The 17,588-nt window shown below is 55.4% G+C and overlaps 1 protein-coding gene across 1 annotated transcript in view; it reads right to left on the reverse strand.

Moving 5' to 3' along the window:
• MAP2K3 (mitogen-activated protein kinase kinase 3) overlaps positions 1–11,340 on the reverse strand; it is a 32,744-nt gene extending 21,404 nt beyond the window's left edge. Inside the window, exon 1 of the mRNA XM_032703641.1 lies at positions 11,266–11,340. Coding sequence (XP_032559532.1) covers positions 11,266–11,281 — 16 coding nt within the window. The 5' untranslated portion in view covers positions 11,282–11,340. The remainder of the gene's footprint in view (positions 1–11,265) is intronic.
• Between the last annotated feature and the right edge of the window lie 6,248 nt (positions 11,341–17,588).

The raw sequence follows: 17,588 nt of genomic DNA on the forward strand, positions 1-17,588 counted from the left end.
ATGAGCTGCTTTGCCATGAGCAGCGAAAGAGAGATGTCCCATTTGGGGTTGGAAAGGAGCTTTTTGTAGGCGTGTTTGGGACTGAGCACAAAATGGATGACTTCACCTGTCCTGAAAGAAGAGCTGGTGGCTAACCAGGGAGAGGGGATGATTTTCATGGAATACCTCATGCCCTTTATCAGAGAAGAGCCCATGCACCAGCTGGCTGTACCATTCCAGCACCACTCTGCCTGATGCCCACCACATCTCACCATCCAACTGGGAACTGCAGCAGCTTTCCTGACCAAGCCTGTAATGCAGCCACTGCCCCAAGCTGAGGATGCACTCGCCTTTCCACATACAATGCACACATCCCATGGGAAAGCCCCACGTGCCCAAGCCATGCACGGGACACTCAGCCTGGAAACTCAGCAGCTCTGTTTTAAAATAGAGCCTTTGAAGTGAATCCAATTGGAAAGGGAACAGGGTTATCTCTCTCACCCTCTCGGATGGTGTTTGGGGGACAATCACTCACAACACCACGCAGGACTCGTGCCCCCCAGCAGAGCAGGATGTCACACCAACGGTGCCACCAGGGCTGGGTGAGACTGATGCAAGGCAGAAAGGTGCAACCTCCCAGTGCCCAGCGAGGGATATGGGGACAGGCAAAGCCACCGACAGCCAGAGCCAACATTGGCACGGCCACCTCTGGGGCTCACAGCCACACCCAGGCTCCGTGCACTGGACAGATAACGAGGCCTGAGCTGCAGCTCCGGGAGGATGTCACCACCCATCCACATTCCAGCTGTATTTTTAGGTTACCTGCACAACCCTGAGGGCTGGAAAAAAACTTCTGATCCTGTGTTTTGTCCCCACATGGCAGACTGCTCTCCTCCAGCCCCGTGATGGAGCACATGGATTCCACCTCAAGAAACCACACGTGACCAGAGGTCAGACTCCCTTCTGAAAAGCCCTGTCTGGCTGACACACAGTGACGTTACAGGACTCATCACATACACAACGAAAATTGTGATCCTTTACACCAGAGCTTGTGCAAAACCCCACTGCAAAAGTGGTGACAGTCACAGGGGCACCGAGACAGAGTATGGGCACAGCATCCTATGGGAGCAGAGCCACAGGCCTGGACACTGCCTCCTTTGCATCCATTGCTCCAGCTGAACTTTCCCAAAAAGAGAAAGCAGCAGCTGAGGCTGCACCCCCCCTCAAAGCTCAGCTGCAGTGCAATGGCAATGTGGACACACCAGGAATAGGCTGGGGGTGGTGGGGAAAAATGCTTGGGATGGGTAATTAACCCAACCTATGGATCGTCAGGAGTCATGGAGCTGGGGCACATACAGCCAGCGTGAAACCCTCAGCCACCAACCACCTCGGGGGACCAGCACAGACTGCACCCAGTCGGCTGCAGACACTGGAGTGTCACCACGAGACAAAGGTCTGGAAGGAATCCCAGCCTCAATGCTGGGACTGTGAGGAGAAGGCAGAGGAGACAATGCTTAGAGAAAAGCAATGAGCACACTATTAAAAAAGAAGGGGGGAAAAAAAAAAAAAGAAAGAGAAAAAGGAAGAGGCAGAACACCGACACCTGTTCTGATCTCCCTGCCAGCAGGCACCCAGCCCTTCCCAGAGCATCACTCCTCCCTTTCATTTCTCACCCCAGAGGCAAAGCCATGAAAAAAAATAAAATCTGCTTATAACTGCTGTGACCGTCTGGTGACAGTTTTCTGATGGGAAAGAAAACTCAAACCGCTCTTGGAATAGATCAGCTTGACAGGAGGCACAGTGGGAAAGGAAAAAGAGTCATTTGACTTTGTAACTGTCAGCAGTAACTCAACTCCAGAGTCAATAGTCACTTTTTCTATCCAAACTGGCATAATTCAAGTACTTCCAGGTGTCCCAAAAACTTTGTAAACTTGTCAAGAAAGCAAAGTATTCCCCTCTCTGCTTTTAAGGCAATTCTTAAAAAAAAAAAAAAAAAAAAAAGAAAAAATAGATTTCTACCATCCTCCCTCCAATTTACTTCGGGCAGGGACAGAGTGATTTCATCTCTGCAAATGATGTAAGACAGAGCAGGCACTTGCTCTGAAAACAGAATTTATGGAAGGGGGAAAAAAAAAAACCAGGGAAAGCCTTGATGTCCACAGCTTCCTGGTCCAGAGAGGGGCAGAAACAAGAGACTGACCCAGGTGCTTCCCTGGTCCAGAGGCTTCAGGCAGGACTCTCAAGACCAGCATCTGTGCTGGGGAATGGGGCAGGCAGCTGCTCAGAGGGTTCACAGTGACATTATCCCTCCGGGAGCTGGAGCACTTCCCTGCTCCCAGGATGCCACCACAGCTCGAGTGGACAAAACCTGTGCATCTCCAGCACTGACCTGGCAGCACCTCTCTGGGGTGCAGGAGCAGGGAAAACCTTTGGTTATTTCCTTTGGAGCAAGGTGCTGATCTGGTGGCTTGTGGAAAACAGCAAGTCTGCGCTGGAGCACAATTCCCTCCATCTCCTGCTGTCCCACACCAATTCTTTGCTCTTTTTGGTGCATTTTCAATGCCATCCCTCTTCCCTGCCTCTCTCACCCTGTCCCTCTCTGCTCCAGGGAACCAGGCAGAAGACAAAAAATGCAAAGGGTTCATCATACCAGAGGGCTGGGGCAAAGCAGACACAGCCACTTGGAGACCTCAGTTTCTTAGAAGGAAAAAGCCATCCCATCAGGAGGTGAATGGGGAGCCAGGATGCTTCCCCAGGCTTGGATGAGGCAGAGGGCTCTCCCCAGGCTGAGAGCATACAGGGAATACTGAGACTTGTCCAATTCCCTTCAGGCCACTGCTCAGCCTTATCTCCTGTTACTGCACTCCAACCTCAGCACCCAGCCAAAAAGCACCAGTCAACCACTAATGATGTTCCCAAGTCAAGAGGTGGCAGGTGAGCCCTTTGGTCCCTGTGACCTGCTTGCAACAGGGGCTGCAAGTAAGGGCTGATGTAGAAAGGGGAGAGCTGGCTCCCAAAACCCCCAGGAGAGCTCAGCCCCAGCCAGCCAGACCTGCAGCCTCTCTCCCTGGCATCAACCACACCAGCCCTACCTCCTGCACTGGGTACCTCTTGTTCTCCCATCGCTGTTCCTCTGCCCCAGAGGACAGATCACATCCACATTCCCAGAACAAATCCCACATCCAGCTGGTCCATGAGGTCAGCTCCTGCTGCTCACTGGTTTAGGAAGATTTTATACACACACACCCATACATACATATATGTAATCTCCTACTCTGACAGACACACAGGTAGATAAGCACCACATACTTGCTAAACTCCACATTTTGCAGAAATCACCTGCGAACATTTTTCTCCTTTGTTCCTCCACACTCTTTGCTGCAAAGCTTAAAAAAAAAAAATCCCCCCTCAGTTAAAGGTTGGACCACCAGGCACACTGACAGCCCCACTGCCCAGCATCACCCTGCCCCGCCCCACATCCGCAGGCTCTTATCAGAGGCTGTACCAGCTCTGCGTGGGGAAAACACCTATTTTGTGGTGGATTTGCCCAGTGCCCACAGGGCAGCTTTGATTCATGCCGGGGAAAAGCAGGGGCTCCACAGGAAACGTGCCCACAGCTCGGTGGCGTTTCGCCACCGGGGTTCCCACGTGGCCCCGGCAGGAAGGGCAGAGCCTCGCTCTGCTGCTGCCTTTGGGTGGGATTTATCTTCTTTCCCCTCCTTTTGTCACTCTCTCATATCCACCTATCACACTGCCATTTTTCCGACGTTCAGGGAAGGGAGTGTTGCAGGCCTTTCCTAGTAAAGCCGGATTAAAGAGCTGCCACTCTGTCCCAGGAAGGCAGAGGTCTCTGCAGACAGGCTGATCCCGATGCATCCGGCTCCTGTCCCGGCCCAGGAGCTCACAGGCAGTGACTCAGTGCAGTTCAGCCTGCAGCACTTGTGGGGCACGCTCAGGGTTTCCAAGAACTGCTTCCATTTAAATAAGAAGTAATCAATTCTTAAAAATCCCCTCTATCCCGGAAGGGCAAGCCTCACATCCGTGTTTTGGGGAAAGGAGCAGCGTGACATGTGGAGAGGAGCTGGAAGGAGACGTGTGAAACATCAAACCTGTCTGAGATGAAGGGAAGCCCAGGCTGGCTCCTGTCCCTGGGACGGTTACACACGGTTTCCCTCGCTGAGGTGAGACTGTAAAGCCCCACGGGGAAACCCACAGTTACCAAACATGAGATTCTTTGCGGATCCAGAATTAAGGGTAAACACTTGCAGCTACCTGGAATGTGCACAAAGAAATCACACGCGCGGGGAGCTGCTGGAGGAAAAGCTGAGTGGTTTTCTAGCACCTTAGCAAAGCACACACAAGGTTGATGAGAGTTTAAATCGCAAATTCACCCACAGTTTCTGCCTGGTAATTTCTTCACTCACCACCCAGGCGTCCTTCAAGAAACCAGGCAGGGACAGGTGTAACTAATATCTGCAAAAAGCTGCTCTTGGGCAAGAAAGCAGCGTCTGCAGAGCAGAAGAGGCAGAAAAGCCACAGCACAGCCCTGCAGGTATCCTGGGCTCTGAGGACAATCCCAGCCCTGGCAGTGCCAGCCATCCTCTGGCATCTGGTGCTCACAGCCAAACAATCACAGGGATCAACCAAAAACCTGGAGGAAATGGGCTGCAGATGCTAACAAAGAGTAAACACTGGGAGCTGTAGAAGAAGATCTAAAACACCCACCACATCCCTCTTTTTAAAAGCAGTGTGGAGCTGCTTCCAGACTTAAGGGAAACCGCCAAAGAGAGAAACAGAGCACAGTGTAGAGGCTGGTACAGGTCCAGGCTGGTCCCCCAGCAGCATCACCACCCACCTCCCACCCACCAGCACCTTCATCCTCTTTCTGCACCATTACATCAGTTTTTCTGACCACCAAGCTCCTGCCCATGGGGATGGCTGCCAGCTGGGAGCACCGTGGGTGAAACGGTGCAGATCTGGCAGAGAGTGGATGATTTTAGTTGTAGGGAGACCAGTGAAACCTCAGAAGTCAGCTGAGCCCACGTGCACACACACAGAAGTGTCTCACACTGCCCTGCCCTGTGCTGGCAGGGATTCTCTGGGTGCAGGTATGGGGTTATACAATCAGGCATGTGGGGCTGGGCCTGTCACCTACCCCTGAGCACCTCTCAGAGGTGTTTGTTAGATGACAAAGAGCAGCCAAAGCCACGTATCAGCACGAGATCGTCTCATCTTTGGCTCAGATGCAAGTTGGCAGCGTGTCAGGAGAGAAACCAAGCGGTCTGCAGCAGCAGGGGATTTTTAACTATGCAGAGCAGCTTTCTTGAAAAGCCTTGACAGTGAGCACATCTGGCTCTCAGCAAAAGAGCCACGTCATTTCTAGTGATGAACTGCAAAGACATCCTCATGTCTTCAGAACAACACACCCCTGCAGCCATGCCCATAACGTCCAGGACTGATTCAGAGGGGCCATCCTGGGGACTGCACTCTTTGCTGCTCCATCATCTCCCTCTCAAGCCTCAGCTTTCCCACTTCCACACCAAGTAAACCAAGATCTCCATCCTACGGCAAAAAAATGCCTCCACCACACAGTGTATTTGCCCTTCACTCCCTCAAGTAGAAAACAGCCTCCTGCAGGGAGGGTTTGAGTGCAGCAAGAGGGAACATCTGCTCCAGTTGTGCCAAAAGCCCTCCAGCAAGCTGGGTCAGGATGCTGCCATCTCCAAGCTGCTGTAACACACACCAGTGAAGACATCCACGGCACCAAACACCCCTGCAGAACAGGCTGCTGTGTCAGCCATCCCACGGAGATTCCAGCTAGGAGGGAGTTTATACATACATACATACCTACACCCCCCCCCCCCGAGCAGTATCTAACTGGCCTGCAAGCCCAGACAAGCTGACACTCCCTAGATAACCTCGTCATCCTCCCCTAAACCACCCCCAGCCCATCCACGTAACCAGCCCTGCGTGTTTGTGATCTGTCAGACACATGACTGTCACCTGCCAAGTCCTGCAGGACAACTTCTTCCCCTCCTGTCCCTCTGCCCTGTACCACAGGTCCCATCCACACCCATCACTGACGGGGGATGTGGCTCTTGGCACCACCCAAGAGATGCCAGCAGGACCCCATCCCAGCTGCAGGGATTTATGCATTCCTTACTGGAAACCTCCAAGACCTTTCTGAATGAAATACAATCATTAAAAGCAGCTTTTAAGTTTCCTAAAAGGCACTGTCACAGCAGGAGATGAGGCAGCACGGACAAACAGGATAAGTTGCACTCGGTGTCCCACAGACAGATCCCAGGGAGAAGGGGGTCCAAGCACCACCATCATCCCCAGAGAGCATCAGCAGATACAAGCAGTTCAGCTGATGCCAGTGCCAAACCACAGCTAAGGTTAACAGCCTCTGATGGGAAATTACTTGTACTGAGCTCTCCGGAGGTTTCTTCCTTTCCAAAACCAGATTTTATTTTGGCGGTGGTGCACAGAGAGGAAGGGTGAATGCTCTGCAAACAACTTCTGGTAAGTGCTGTCTCCTCCTCATCCTGCCTCCTCTTACACTCAAGTTACATTTTTTTTAATGGAAATTTATCTTTAAAAAAAAATAATTTCAGTTGAAGTGATGAAATTAAGGCTTAGAACTGTGGACAGACTGACTCAGCAGTGCCCCTCCCTGAGCACAGGGAGGCAGGAGGATGGAGACTGTGGCAGCCTGGTGGGTGATGGAAAGGGTCCACCTCCCCTCCACCTTCACCCCCCTGCAGGTCCAGAATCTCCCACAGCATGAGGCAATGACTCCTTTCCTCCCCTACCCACTGGGATCACGAGACCCTCAAGCCCTGCCCTTCCTCTTAGCCACACTATAACCCACCAGATGCTGCACCTACAGCAACTCTGTTCCAGACTGGGAAGAAGCTGCAAGAGAAAGGAGCAGCCAGGGAGCCCTGTCCCAGCTCCAGAAAAGAGAGCAGACTCAGACCCACTGCAAACAAAGCACTACTGTGACATCTGAAATCACTGCAGTTGTGCCCAGCAATTCCAGTGCTCCTTGGGGCAATGAACACTGGGACTCACAATGCTGCCACAGCACCAGTGCAGCATCAACCCAAGCAGAGAATGGGCTGTAGGGAGATGGAATATCTCCCAGGTGGAAAAAAACAACAAAAACTTCCAGTTTCCACCATAAAAAAAAAAAAAAAAATCTTCTCTGCCCTCTCCCCCACTCAAAATCCCTGACTAACACTTGACCTGTGCTACAGAGGTTTGTCAGCAAGAGGCAGTGGGTACATCCAGCTCCATATGTACCCACAAGCCATCCTGAGTCATGGCAGTAAAACCCCAAATTTTTTGTTGATAGAGCAAAATCACCTCCCCAGCCAACACAAGTTCCTCTCCCAGTTCTTTCCCCAGAAAACAGCCAGCCCAGGCTGTGCCTTATTAACACCAGCAAAAACCATCTTCCAACCATCTTTCGTCCAAAAACCCACAGAGCCCCACATCTGGAAAGGTGGCATTTGGGGTCATAAAAAAAAAAAAATCACCAGAAAGCTGCTCCCATTCCCAGGCACCCAAAGGGAACCTCTACAAAGCACAGGTGAGGTTCCTTCAGCAACTACCACCTTTGCAAACAAACTCCAGCTCAGCCCTGGACTGCAGCTCAGAGCTGGAAAATAAAAGCAGCAGCTTTCAGGGAGAAGTATTATACACTGAAAAAAAAAAAAAAAAAAAAAAACCAACCAAAACCACAGAGAAGCATCCCTCCAGGGAGGGAAACTGATTGCTAAGGCACTGCTAAATATTTATCACATCCAACATGATATTTTCCAGGCGCCCACCGTTATGCCAGGAGAAAGCACGAGGAGGAGGGCAGGAGCAAAGCGCTGTGTTCTCTCTAGGATCATTAGAATTAATTGGATTTGAGCTCTGCGATGCCTCAACTGGAATTAAATAAAAACCTGGTTCTGTGGGATCAGAGCTCCTGCCCCTCCAACCACACACACACCCTGGGGACACCGGGCTGGCGGCCGCTCTGCCCAGACACGACGGGAGCCCAGAGCCAAAATCCTGCTTCTGCAGGTCATGACCCACGCGTGTATTTTCGGCAGAACTGCCTTTTTTTTGGGATGGCAGCAGGAGAAGCGTGAATGGCACACAAGACAGTACAGGATTCACAGACTGAATTGCATAACAGTGGTGTGCTCCCACAGAGGGCACGGCCAGGGCATGGCAGGGACACGTCCCCACCACTTATTTACCCACCCAGAATAGATGTGCCACTAGAACAAGCAGCAGTTCATCCCCAGGTCCTGGCGTTTCCCACTGATGGTTTTTCCAAGCCTTAGTGGCAAACGAGAGCTGCCTTCCCAGAGACACAGCCTGGCTCATGCTGGACCCTGATCTCTCTTCCCAGCAAAACCTCTATTCCCAGAGGACAATCTTGCTTTTGAATTACTCTGGCTTCAGCAGTGGGTGAGCCCAGGTGAGGCCAAGCAGGTCTCTTCCCTCTAGATCTCATCCACACACCCACCCTCCCTCCCCACAGCTGCCTTTTCCAGCAAACTCCACGATTTTGGGGGACAGCTCCTGCCTGTCCCTCCAGGAGCAGCTTCCTGAGCATCAGGGGCCACTCAAGTCACAGCCAACAGCCACGGGGAAGGGCACAGGGATTTTCACGTGCAGGCAGCAGATGTGCCTCAAGGCCCAGGGGAAAGGCAACAGCCTGAATTTGTATCCACAGAATCTCAGACTTTGCACCCTCCGCCCACCCACCCAAAGGCTGCAAATTCCCTGAGGCTTCATCCCTTCCTGCTTTAACCTCTTGGATACAACACCCTCCCTTCACAGCATCCACCCACTGAAAGAGGTGCAGACCTTGCTGGAAAATCATGCCCAGGCCCGTGTTGCAAGCTGTGGTTACAGGCTGTGTCCCTTGCAAAGCTCTGCAAGGAGGACACAGGGGCAGCTCAGGAGCTTTGCTCCCGACTCCTTCCCTCAGTAACACCCATTCCAACAGACACAGCTCGAGGGAGTTTTGGTGACCTGAGACATTTTGCATATTTTAGCAAACAATCAGCCTCAACAGTGTAAGATAACACGGAACACAAGCGATATTCTCCCACACACCTGATCCTGCAAGATAACTTGGATCAAGCAGATAGGAGCAATGGGAAGAGGAAGAAAGCCAAAATCCTCCCTGAGCTCTGCACAAACCCCAGAAGGTGTTTATCTCACGAGGTATGTTTAGCACAGAGCAGGCAAAGCCCCGGCCCAGCACCATTCCTGGCCCAGCACCATTCCTATGGCGCGTGTCACAGCCAGCCACGCACACTCCCAAGAACTCCCGAGGCAGGAGACAACCCCGTGACTAAGCCAAAGTGCCGGCAGGTGAGTTTTGGAAGGCATCTATCATGGGAAGAGCCAACCCAGAGCTTCAACACAACGGCCTCCATTTACAACCATGATCAACACGAGGCCGAGAAAAACCAGGAAAGGAAACCCGAGACTGCTCACTGAAATTCCCCAAGGAAAATTAGGGAAATTTAGCAGCAGGTGGGACACACTCGGACCCGTGAGTATCCCTATGTGGCCGCAGGAAAACCCGGAGCTCTGGCACTGCTGAGGCAGGTGCAAACCAAGGAGAGGCACAGAGGATGCTGAGCAGGACGAGAGGGGAGGGTTGTGAAGAGGCAGGTGTGTTACACACACTCAGGATGGACCCCTGTGCTGCTGCTGCCCTGATGGAGGCAAAGGAGCTCAGGTCAGACGGGCACTCAGAGCTGCTGGTGCCAGCAGAGCCCGGGCACACTCAGCACACGTGTGACACCTCCAGCAAAGGACGGCAGGATGAATTAAATGAATGAATGAACCAGTTCATCACAACCAACAGCCCCGTGCAACCAGAAACCCGGGGACACAGAACAGTTCCAAACCTCCTCTGAGGAAAGCGCCACCTCCCAGGCGCTCCCACAGGCATCACCTTTCACTGTCAGCCACACTGTTTCCCCCAAAATCCTCCAGGACCAGCTCAGGCCTCGTCTCCCGCAGGGCACGAGTGGTCCCTGGGCCAGGCTCACCTCGTCCCTCCATCCACACATCCGCTGGTCAGGCACAGGCAGCCAAGGAAAGGTCTGGGCTCAGGTGTCCCAGGGAGAGCCCTTTAAGAAGCCCGGTTGATCCCTTCCAACGCGGGACAGCTGGAGGCATGTGCTCCTACCTGTGAGTCAGCAGCTCCGTAAATCGCTGCTGATTCACCCCCTGCTTACACAGCAAACAGGAAACTCAGGTCCACATTCCCTCCGGATAAGACATGGAGCGTTTAAAAGCAGTGAGGGGGAAAAAAAAAGTCACGCCGCGGTGCGTTCATCTGCTCACATGGCTCCTGACTTCGAGCTTCCAAGTGCATCACTCCCGCAACAGGGAAAACCCCTCAAATTTCATTCCAGTGAAAAGAGAGAAGAGGCAGCAGCCGCACTCCGTGTGCTCCCTCCTCTGTCCGGTCTGCGCTCACGGCACTGATGCAACCGGAGCACCGGGACACCGGCAAAGCCATTCCCTTGTCACCATCCATCCCAGGGCGATGCCAGCACTCACCTTGGGACGGGGACAGGTCACCTGAGTCACGGCTTTGCTCTATAAATAACCACCGTGACACACGGTCACGCTCACGGCAGGGACGGTGGGAAACTCCAACACGGCACACGCCGGCACCGGGTCCCAAATATGGACACGAGGTGACACCAGGTGATACCAGGTGACACGAGGTGATACCAGGTGACACGAGGTGACACGAGCCCCGTCCCCCCCGCCCGGCCGAGCCAAGCAGGGGGCTCCGCTCACCTGCGGCTCCGACGCCCGAGAAGCGGATGCCCAGGGCAGGGAAGGGCTCCGGCAGCCGCAGACAAAACTTGACTCTTTTTACCGCTCTCCACACGCCAACGGGAGCTTCACCCCCCCATTCCAGGCGGATCCCCCTATTCCAAGCTCGACGCTCCCACTCCCCGCGGGATCCCCCCCAACTCCCCGCTGCCCCTCTGCCCACACCAACCCGGGCTCTGCAGCCCCGGGAGACCCCAGACCCGGCCGCAGCGACGCCGCCGGGCTGCGGAGGCTCCCGGGCCCCGCGCAGAGGAAGCGGCGGCCGCGGGGAGCCCACGCCCGGCGGGTTGGGCAACAGCGCCGGCCCCGCGGTTACACCAGCCCCGGCGGCGCGGCTCCCCCCGCCCGGACACCCCCCGGTCCCGCTCCCGTTCCCCTTCCCACTCCCGTCCCCGGTCCCGTCCGTACCTCTGGGCAGGGACATGGCGCTGCGGGGCCCGGCGGGCCCGGGCTGAGCGGAGCCCGCGAGTCCCGCCCGGCGCGGCCCCGCCGCGAACACCGACCGCCGGGCCCCGCCCCCCCGCGCCGCCATTGGGCAGCGCCGCTGAGGGGGCGTGGCCAAGGCTTCCGCGCGCAAACAGCTTTGCGGTTCGCGGGCAGGGCTGGGAAGGGGAAGTGAGGTGGGCGGGCGGCTCTGCCCGGTAGCTGAGGTGGGTCCTGTCCCTGCTGTCCCCGCTGTCCTCGCCACCGCTTGGGGCGCGGAGCATCGCCCCGGGACCCCCGTACTGCGCCACACCTCACCCCCACGCGCGCTGGCATCGTGGTGGTGGTTTGGGGGGCTGGTGCTCTCAGCTGAGAACAGTCAACTCATCGCATCTTCAGCGGGTCCTGAGCACCGTGGGTCTGGCTGAAAAGTGGATGGGGATGCGGGCGAACTGCTGGAGCTGTGTCTGGAGAGCTTTAGGTTGGATATTAGGGAAAGATTCTTCCCCCAGAGGGTGGTTGGGCACTGAAAAGGCTCCCCAGGGCAGTAGGCGTGGCTCCGAGGTTGACAGAGCTCAGGTAGCATTTTGGACAACACCCTCAGGGACAGGGTGGGATTGTTGCAGGTGTCCTGTGCTGGGTCAGGAGTTGGACTGGATGATCCTTGTGGGTTCCTTCCACCTCAGGGTATTCTATAATTCATGATTTGTTGCTGAGGGATCAATCCCTTCTAGCCCAGGAATGTGTTGTGGCACATTCAAGGGCAAGGATGCTCCTTCAAACACCTGAGCTGGGCTGCAGACAGAGGTGCAGGATGGGATGTGAGAGATGCAGTTGAACAAGCAAAAAGGAGATTCCAAGTACCATTTTCTGGTTGGAATTCCCAGTGTGATCCATACAGATACAAAAGAGGGGTTGGAGGGGTGGCAGCTGCTGACAGCATTGAGATCACAGCTGCTCTGCCACAGCCAGTTCTCAGCTTTTGGGCTTTGCACAGCATTTGGGATAAGTTTGAGGGCTGGAAAAACTTCCTCAAACCCAAGCAGTTCAAGGGAATCACTGCCAGAGGGAAGGAGCTGGGTGGACCTGGATCTGTGGCTGCACAAAGACAGGTGCCTCAAGCAGACCTGTGACCCAGCAGCGATGGCACAAGATCTGGCAGCTGCACGTTGAAGGTAGAAGAGTTCAAATGGGGAATAAATTACAGGTTTTTAATGGGGAGAGCAATTACCTTCCTGAGAGACGTCGTAGATTCACCACCTTTCAAGTCTTTCAACACAGGCAAGGAGGAGTCTTTCCAAAAAAACTCCTCTCCGGTCCAACCGCGGGTCATTAGTGCTGACGCAAGAGCCGCGGATGTCACTGCCGGGCTGGGCAAGCAGGAGCCCCGTGGACCTTTCTGGCATTTGTCCATACAGATCTGGGAACCAACAACAGGGTTTGAACCCCAGTTGGGCTGACCCAAAGCTGATCCAGGTTTGGGCTGAGCCAGTGCTTGGGTGTGAGGTTTGGGGGGTGCTGCAGCAGAGCAAACGTGGAGCTGCGAGGACCGGTGGGACCGGCCCTGACACCCGGCCCTGCTGCTGGCAACGCCTGGGGTGTCACTGCAAGCACAGGGCACGACCCTGCTGTCCCCAGGCATGTGCCAGTGGGCACCATCCCTCTGCCTGCATCCCAGGACACAGCTGGAGGTCACCACTGACTCCAGCTGAGGGTACAGGGGGTGGGTGAAAAAGCTGCCCGGCTCTGATTCACCTGCCTTGAGTCACCAGGCACTTCACAGGTGGGGGTTTGTCACCTGCTCCCAGGCCTTCCAGCACTGGAGCGCTGCAGAAACACAAATGGAAACTGGGGCACACTTAGAATCCAAATCCAACAGGGTGGGAAGGCCGCGGGGCTGGGCAGGGGCTGCAAGGAAGGGACTAGAGGCAGCCATGTCACCTGCTGATCATGACAGAGCATGGGGAACTCCTGGGAGATCTCCCCTTTTCTTCTGCAGCCTCCCAGTGCCTCCCAGCATGGCTCCTTCTGCCTCCACCTCCTACTTCTGCCTCCACCTCCTCTGTCTGAGCTGCTGCCATTGGACGTGGCAGATTCCCTGCTGGAGAAGGGTGTCTGCCAGACCAGAGGCAGCTGGATCTGCTGGCCTGGGGCAGAGGGAATCAGCACAGGCAAAGGCAAATGAAAGCATCCCAATGGAGCCCAAGTGCTCCCAGAAATTTTGACAAGTGTGCTGGATTTTTAGCACCACTGGAAAGCCCTCTCCATGTTTCCAGGGGGCTGTAGGTAAATCTTTGGATGTGCAGGTTCTGGATCAGGATGATCACCGAGGGAGCAAATAAGGAGCTCTCACCTCTGTCTGTGCAAAACCTGTTTCCCCTTTCCCCCCTCTCCTAATGCTTCCCAGGAAGGTGACTGACTGCCTCCTGAGCATCCCTGTGTACTGGGGGACATCAGGGTGCAGGATTCAGCCCCTCTCTCTACCTGCCCCAGACTCCCCTGCCCTCGGGCTCGTGCCAGTTATCCCCCTTCCTCCCTGCAAAATCCCAGCAGTCCTTGGCCTGGCTGTTGCAGCCTGTTTGCTTTCCCTCTGTTCCCCTGCTCCGGGTGTTTTGCCATTTGTATCTTCCTGCACCACTGTATGGTGTGGGAGAAACGTGGAGCAAAGGATGCCAGGGAGGGGATGAGGAGAAAGACAACATCTGCCCGTTGATATTCATGGAGGAGGAGGGGAAGGAAGCCCTGTCTTCTGCAGACACTGTGGGCCAGTGGGTGCTGTGGGCACCTGAACTTGACGGGAGTGGGAAAACAGCAGGACAGGCACAACAGGCACAACACCAGCACTGGCTGATGGAGCAGCACAAACCAACCAAGTCCTGTGGCCTGAGGAATTCATCAGCTCATGGGCTCTAACTTGGGCAACAGGAGCTCAAGGGATGAGTAAACAAAGGACAAGATGGTGTTTAGGTGCAAAGGAGCTGCTGGTGAACTATTACAAGTTCCAGGTTAATTTTAGGTGTTGCTGCTTTTCCTGTTGCACAGGCAGCTGCCAGCCTGCAGACACCTCAGGCAGGCTCAGCTCCTGCCAGCAAGAGTTTTCAGGTCAGGGGTATGATGTGTATATGATACATGATGCTCCAAGGGCTGGAGACAGGTTTGGAGAGCTGGGGGTGTTCATCTGGAGAAGAGAAGGCTCCAGGGAGACCTGAGAGCCCCTTCCAGTGCCCAAAGGGGCTCCAAGTGCACCAGCCCACCAGTACACCAGGGCAGCACCAGTACAGCATGGCAGGGCCAGTGCACCAGCCCAGCAGCACCAGTACAAGCGGGGCAGAGAACCCAGTACAGGAACTACTGTAGAGGAGACAGCACAACAGAGCAGCACCAGGGCCTGTGCTGGTCCTCAGTGCAGCCCCAGTAGCCCAGTGACAGACCAGTACATGACCGGTGCCGGACGAGTGCTGGACCAGTACAAGACCAATGCCAGACCAGTACAGGACCAGTGCCAAATAAGTGCCAGACCAGTACAGGACCAGTGCCAGATCAGTACAGGACCAGTGTTGGACCAGTACATGACCAGTGCTGGAGCAATGCCAGACCAGTACATGACCAGTACCGCACCAGCACACGACATGACCGGTACTGCACTAGTACACGACCAGTACATCACCAATATATGGCCAGTATCGCACCAGTCCATGACCAGTACATCACCAGTACCGCCCCAGTGCCGCCCCAGTGCCGCTCGGACCGCGCTGCTGGCGGTGCCCGCCCGCGCGGGGGCGCCGGGCGCCGGGCGCCGCTGGCGGTGGGGCCCCACTGCCGAGGGGCGTCGCCGCTTTAAGGGGCGCGCGGCCGTACCAAAACAAAAGCGCGGCGCGGCCATTGGCCGGCGGGCGGGCACGTGCCCGCACAGCTGGTTTCCTGCGGCCGGGGCACCCCGGGCCCGGCCCCGCTCCCGCCGCGCGGGGCCCGACAGCGCCCGACACCGACAGCGGCACCGACAGCGGCACCGGCACCCGCACCGGCCATGGCGCACTCGGCGCCGCTCGGCCTCCTCGAGCAGGGCTGCCCCATCCAGGTGGAGCACGACCGCAAGCGCCGGCAGTTCACCGTGCGGCTCAACGGTGAGCGACGGCGGGGCTCGGGGCTCCCCCGGGGCGTTACCTGCTGCCCTCTACCCCCGGTTCTGCCTCGCCGGCGGACCCAGACCCCCGTTCTCCCCCCCCCCAGTCTTCCCCCCGCGCCCTCCTTTTCTCCTCGTCTTCCCCTTTGTCCCCCTCTTTGTCCCCCCCATATTCTCTCTCTCTCCCCCTTGTCGCCCCCCTTTCCTCCCATTCCCCCGCTCGCCTCCTTTTTCCCCCCCGTCGCTCCCCCCTTGTCTCCCGTTTCCTCCCATTTCCCCCCCATCCTCCCCTTTTCCCTCTTTCCCCCCCACTCGCCCTCCTTTTCCGTCCTTTCCCCCCTCCTGCTCATCCCTTTCCCTCGTCCTTCCCCCCCTTTTTTCTCCCGTCGCTTCCCCTTTTTACTCCGTTTCCCCCCCCCCCCCCCCCCATTTCCTCCTTTTCCTCCCCGGCTTCCCCATTTCCCCGTTTTTTCTCCCGTTCCTCGCCGTTCCCCGTTCCTCGATGTTGCCCCCGTTTTCCTCCATTCTCCCCCATCTCTCCTCCCCCTGTGCCGCTGTCTCGCAGCACCTTCCCCTGTAAACTCCCCCCTGTCACCCCCAGTGCCCCCCCGCTACTCCTCTAAACCACCACCCCCAGTGCCCCTGGTTCCTGCAGTCCACCCCATTCTTCCTGCCCCCTAAAATCTTCCCCCAGGAGATCTGGGGATCTCTTGGCTCATGTGGTTGGGATTGGTGTGTGGAATCCAATGGTGGCACAGGCAGGTTTTGGGGATACTACCCTTTGCTCCCCCCAGGAGCAGGTGCCTTTGGATGATGTGGCAGTGCTGTGCCCCATCCTCTTAATGGTTAATCCCAAATATTCAACGATCCCAACTTCTCTTCCCTGTCCATTTGTCACGCTGAGAACTACTCTGGGTAAAACAGGCTGCCTTGTTGCCCTACAGAAATTGCAGGGTAGCTGTCTTTTTAAAAAAAAAAAATTTAAATTAAATGAGTAGTTCAGAAATCATAGGGGATGCAGGAGGTTTTCTCGATAAAACAACAGGAATAGTCCAGATTTTATTTTAGACTCCTCTTCCCCCCCTCACCCCATTTTCATTTCAACCACTAATTACAAAGTGCAGGCTGGAGGCTCGGCAGTGGTGGAGCGAGGGAGGAGGAGACGTGTGTGCTGGGTGCGGAGAGAACAATTTCACCAACTGCTTATTTCAGGCACAGAGATCAAACGAGGTCTGAGGTGACGGGTCCCCACTGCCACGGCAAGAGCTGTCACACGGCGTTGTTCGTGTGTGCAGGGGAGAGCCAAGGGCCAGCACTTATTAGGGAAACATAATCTTTTATTGTGGTTTTCTGGATCAAACCTCTGCCAGCCACACCGTGGGCAGAGTAGCGTTCGGTGGCTGAGCGGGGAGGAGTCGTGACTGCGGAGGGTGAACTTGGAGAGTGAGAGAATAAACTGTGGGACCCGTGGTGGGAGTCATGTGTGAATCAGCACAAAACCTCCTGCTCCACGATCACAGAATGACAGAATGGCTTGGGTTAGAAGGACCTCAAAGCTCATCTCATTCCACCCCCCTGCCATGGGCAGGGACACCTTCCCCTAAGTTGCTCCAAGCCCTGTCCAACCTGGCCATGGCCTTGCCCAGGGTTGTAGGTGGATTCCCACGATCAAGGTTGTATTTTTTCCAGGAGTTCAGAGACACTGAGCCCCTTTTTTGTGAGTTCAGCACCAGCCACATACAGAAGCAGAGCTGAGCAGTGTCCTGGTGGGATGGAATCCGTGCCACTGGGCTGACTAACATCCATGGGGAGTGGGTGATCCATCTCTCCATGTTAGGCATTTGCTGGTAGCAGCCAAGCCCTGGAAGATGGTCAGAAGATAACCATCTCTGTGGGAGTGCGTGGCAGGGTGTTTGTTTCCTGCACTGCTCTCTTCATTGCTTCCACTCCTGGCACGATGAGCATCAGTGGTGTGGAATGTTCCAGCAGGTTTTCCCTGCAGCATGTAGGGAATGACAAGAAATGGGTCAGACACGGATTTTGGCATCAATGTGACCTACGTGCCCCTCTGAGAGCACTTTTGTCCCATGTTACTGCACTGTGGCAGAGATGAAGAGCAGCCTGTGGGCTCCAGTCAGCTTTTCTCTGGTGTCTCGGTCCTCATTTCTGCTAGATGTGAAGTGTG

This window comes from Chiroxiphia lanceolata, chromosome 16 (genome assembly GCF_009829145.1).
Source record: "Chiroxiphia lanceolata isolate bChiLan1 chromosome 16, bChiLan1.pri, whole genome shotgun sequence".
In the NCBI taxonomy this organism is placed as follows: domain Eukaryota; kingdom Metazoa; phylum Chordata; class Aves; order Passeriformes; family Pipridae; genus Chiroxiphia; species Chiroxiphia lanceolata.